The sequence below is a fragment of the Alligator mississippiensis genome, chromosome 15, assembly GCF_030867095.1.
Source record: "Alligator mississippiensis isolate rAllMis1 chromosome 15, rAllMis1, whole genome shotgun sequence".
Classification (NCBI taxonomy): domain Eukaryota; kingdom Metazoa; phylum Chordata; order Crocodylia; family Alligatoridae; genus Alligator; species Alligator mississippiensis.
In genome coordinates, this window is record NC_081838.1 from 16,383,860 (window position 1) to 16,388,345 (window position 4,486).

The window sequence follows — 4,486 nt, forward strand, 5'->3', positions numbered from 1 at the left end:
GGAGTGGGGAAACAGTGGGCAGCCCTATGGATCCTGGCTGAGCTGCTGAGTGATGGCAGTATTAAACCCACTCCTCTCCTTTAACCTCTTCCATCCCCCAGTCTGCTCCCTTCCTGTGCAATGAATCTCCAGTAAAGACATTGGTAGTTTCACCCTGTCACTGCACTTCTCTGACCATTCCCACTTTGTGCAGCCAGGACTGAAGCAGAAGGAACTGCCAGCGGGCTGGGTTGGGAGGGGGTTTCTATGCTGCAGGAGGCACCCCTGAGTCAGGGTTTTGCCATGCCCCAGCATGACCGGGGCATGAGGGTGCTGGAAGGGGAACCCAACGTCCGGTCACACTGCCCTCCGCCTCTCCTCACACTTCCTCTGCTGCTGGGTGACCGAGCCACAGCCCAGCCCCACTCAAGCCACCTCTCCCTTGCTTTATGCAGGGCTGCTTACACTCGTGGGGTGCTCAGGGCCTGCAGGATTGAATCCTGAAGGGAGAAGTCAGCCTGCTTCCTCATTATTCATCATTTCTGCATCTGACTTCTTCAGCCTGGCCACATAACATTGCTCTCCACCGCCTGGTCTGCACTCGCCTGCCCTGCACAGCTCAGCTGGGATGAAGGGGGCTCTTGGACCCCTCCTGCTCTCCCTCCTTCTGCTCCTCGAAGCTGGAGGTGAGTGACAAGGGGCTGCTCTTCCCTGGGTGCAGCCTGGGGCTAACTCAGGCATGGGGGGGGGGGTGGTCTTTGGAGCAGAGACTGTCTTTGGGAGCTGTGTTTGTGCCGTGCTTTGCAGAGGAGTGCCCTGGGCTGGGATGAGGGTTATCATAAAGCAGTAGGAGCTTCCATGGGGAGTCATCTTTTCTACTTGTTCTGTAGAAAATGCAAGACATGGCTTGCCTCTAAGTGCCCTTTGCACCCAAGAGAAGTATGTGGCAGCCTGTATTTCCATAAGGAGCTGAGGGGTCTGCTAACCTTTCTCTCCCCCTTGCCCTTCTGAACCCCCAGGTTGTCAAGAAGTAGAAGTGAAGGCTGCTGTTGGGGAGACGGTTCAGCTTCAGCCCAAGACACGGCCGTCATCTTGGGTGGCAATCAACTGGAAAGTGAAACTACATTCAGAGCACTACTGGATCCTCAGACATGATCAGAATGGCACCTTGACCAGTCCGTTTCTGCCTTTTGCTGGCAGAGTCTCTTTCCACCCTGGGAATCTGTCGCTGCAGATTAACTCAGTCACAGAGAAAGAAAGTGGCCTCTACTCCATGGACGTGAAGCTGAGGGATGGCTCTGGAATCACCAGTAATTTTCAGCTGTTTGTGCTTGGTGAGTTTGGGGGTGCCACTTTCCTCCTGTGCTCCCTTCTGGGGGCACCCAGCCCCACTCACTGGCTCTAACCCACTGCCTTGCTCTAGTTCCAGCCTCATCACTGTCCTACTGCCAGGCCAAGGGGCTTGTCCTGCTGCTGGTACTAGGGGTGCTGATCACTGGGACCATGGTAGTGCACATCGTGGCTAGCAAGCAGGCAAAACGGGACTGAGCAGGATCCAGCCTACACCAGCCCTGCTCCCCTCTGGGATGGAAAGCCTGGGAAAGGCTGCAGCACAGAGCAGAAGAGTCCAGAGAATCTGTGGGGTGCATTTCTGAGTGTCAGCACTGCAGGCCCACATGTACCCCGGCACACAGGGTGTCCCCCACAGCTGCCTCTTGCCCTGCCCAGAAGGGCCAGCAGACTTCGGCACCCCATCTTCAGGCAGGGATCGGCTGGACTCATGGACCCAAAGTCACAGGCATTACAAAACACTGCCCCAAGGCAGCTGTGGCCTCTAAGCAAAGCTTCCCTCTCTGTCCTGTTTCTGTCTCTGAACCCTGGCAGGGGCAATGCTTCCCCCACCCTCGCAAGACCCCCATGGGGCTGCACCACAGCCCTCAGGGCACGCTCAGCCATCAGCATCGCCCATGCCATAGTCCTTGCATGCCAGGCTCTTCACTGGCAGGGCTAGTGCTCAAGGCCCCCCCGCCACTCCATTTCCCTTTTGCAGCAAGCCCAACCCCATCCACCTATGGCAGAGGAGAGCTCCTGGACCATCACATTTAATTGCGAGAAACACAAGTCTTCACACTTGGACAAATCCAAAAACAGGAACCAGGCAATTTAACAATTGTGTTGTGATGGTCACCATTTTCCTCCTTGTTTTGTTCAGACTTTAATTGGCTAACCATCAAGGAAAAATGATTTGAAGCTATACAATTAAACAGCATAAAACAAGACAAAATTGCCAGAAATCCACATTGTTCCCTGTCAACTGCAGGATGGTGCAGACTCCTTGCCATCTATCCCTGCACTTCTGTTCCTCCTTGGACACCTGCCCTGACCCCTGCTCCTGCTCCTCTGTCCAGGCATGACACCAGCCCTGGGGAGGCTTCACACAGGCTTGGACCCTCAGGTAGGGACCTCGCATGGTGCTGTGTTGGGACCTAGAGGCCTTCAGGCCTGAGTTTTGACCTCTGTGATTATCTTAAGCTGAACACTTAGCTTGTGGTCAAGACATGCATCCAATGAAAGGAGCAGATGGAAAAATACTGTCCCTGGCTAAAAACAAATTGGAGAGTTGGCTAACTAAATTGAATAAATATAGCCTGAGCAAAGGAGGAACAGTGAGAGCAAACCTACCCCAACCTAAGAATGAAAAGAGGACCTTGGAATAGAGACTCCTAGTTAAAGGTAACCACATTTGGCAAACAGAAGGAGTGTCAAGTGCAGTCCCCCAGGGATCGGTCCTGGAGTCGGTTTTGTTCAATGTCTTCATCTTGGACCTGGAGGATGGGATGCAGTGCACCCTCAGCAAGATTGCAGATGACATCAACCTGAGGCGAGTAGTAGATATGCTGGAGAGTAGGGCTATAATTCAGAGTGACCCAAACATATTGAAACATTGGACCAGGAGGAGTCTCATGAGGTTCAACAAGGACAAGTACAAAGTCCTGCACTTAGGAAAGAGCAATCCCATGCATCGGTACAGGCTGGGAGCCAACTGGCTGGGCAGCAACTACACAGAAAAGGACCTGGGGTTACTGTGGACAAGAAGGTGGGTATGAGCCAGCAGTGCCCATGTTGCCAAGATGGCTAATTGCATCCTGGCCTGCATTGGTAGGAGCGTTGCCAGCAGATCAAGGGAAGTGAATCTTCCCCTCAATTCTGCACTGGTGAGGCCGCATCTGGAGTCTTGTGTCCAGATTTAGGTCCCCCACTACAGATAGTATGTGGACAAGTTGGAGAGTCCAGCAAATGAGAACAAAAGTGGTTGGGGGGCTGGAGCACAGGACTTATGAGGAGAGGCTGTGGGAAATGGGCTGATTTAGTCTAGAGAACAGAAGACTGAGGGATGGGAGTGGGATGAATAGCAGACTTGAGTTCCCAGCAGAGGGGTCCCAGAGAGGATGGAGCTGGGCTGTTCTCAGTGGGGGCAGATGACAGAACAAGGAGCAATGAGCTCCAGCTGCAGCAAGGAAAGTTGAGGTTTGATATTAGAAAGAACTTTCTCAGGAGGAGGCTGGTGAAACAGCAACACAGATTACCTGGAGAAGTGGTGCAATCTCCATCCTTGGAGGTTTTTAAGACCCAGCTAGACAAAGCCTTGGCTGGGATGATCTAATTGGGGCTGGTCCTCCTTTGAGCAGGGGTTGTACTGGATGTGACCCCCTGAGGTCCCTTCACACCCTTATTTTCTATGATTCCATGACTGATAATATGCACTAGCAGAAAGGTTTGAGTTGATTTTCTGTATTAAGAAATGCAAGCTATCTGGTATGTAAAGAAAGGGGAGGTCATGTACCCTCCTGAACGATCTGGTCGTGGATCTAACATCCATATCGCAGACGAAAGAGTTGGGAACCTCAGTAAAGAGCTCATGGACTGGCTGTGCACTGACGTCACCCTCCATTCAATCCTGGGGTGGTCAGCATCTTTTCTTGCTTTGCACTAAGTACAGCTCAGTTATAACCGCTGAAAATGCTTCATTATTCATTTACGGTTGTATCTGACAGGGTTCAATAAACTTGCTTCTAATTTAGGACACCCGTTCCTTAATCTCCATACCCGGTACACGACCCAATATAGCGGCACTGGATGCAACAGCTCCCCTCTCCCGACCCCCATTCCTGACACTTGGGGCACCGATGTCCCTGCGTCGGGGCAGCTCCGTGGGGGGGGGAGGGCTGATGCTGGATCCAGTGGGATGCAATGTAGATGTAGGGTGCGCACTGCATCACTGCCCGGCACAGACCCAGAGCCACCAACCTGCAACCGGCCCCCACAACCCCTGCCTCCCTGCTCGCAGCTCAGAGGCGATCCCGCCCTGCACCCAGCCGTGTCTGCCTCTGTCCAGGCTGCGCTGCCCGGTGCCTCTTGTACCAATCCGCCGGGGGCAGCGGCGATGATCAGGCAGGAAGGCCGCCAGGGAGACGGTCGAGGACCCGGGCAGCTGCAGCTCTTTGGG

The 4,486-nt window shown here is 53.6% G+C and overlaps 1 protein-coding gene across 1 annotated transcript; it reads left to right on the forward strand.

The window, feature by feature from the left end:
- The first annotated feature begins 448 nt into the window (after positions 1-448).
- Positions 449-4,060, forward strand: LOC109284404 (natural killer cell receptor 2B4-like). The gene is made up of 3 exons (XM_059718290.1): positions 449-665; positions 999-1,313; positions 1,403-4,060. Exons 1-3 carry the CDS (start codon positions 608-610, stop codon positions 1,525-1,527), a joined length of 498 nt encoding a protein of 165 aa, XP_059574273.1. The 5' UTR covers positions 449-607; the 3' UTR covers positions 1,528-4,060.
- The last annotated feature ends 426 nt before the right edge of the window (positions 4,061-4,486 follow it).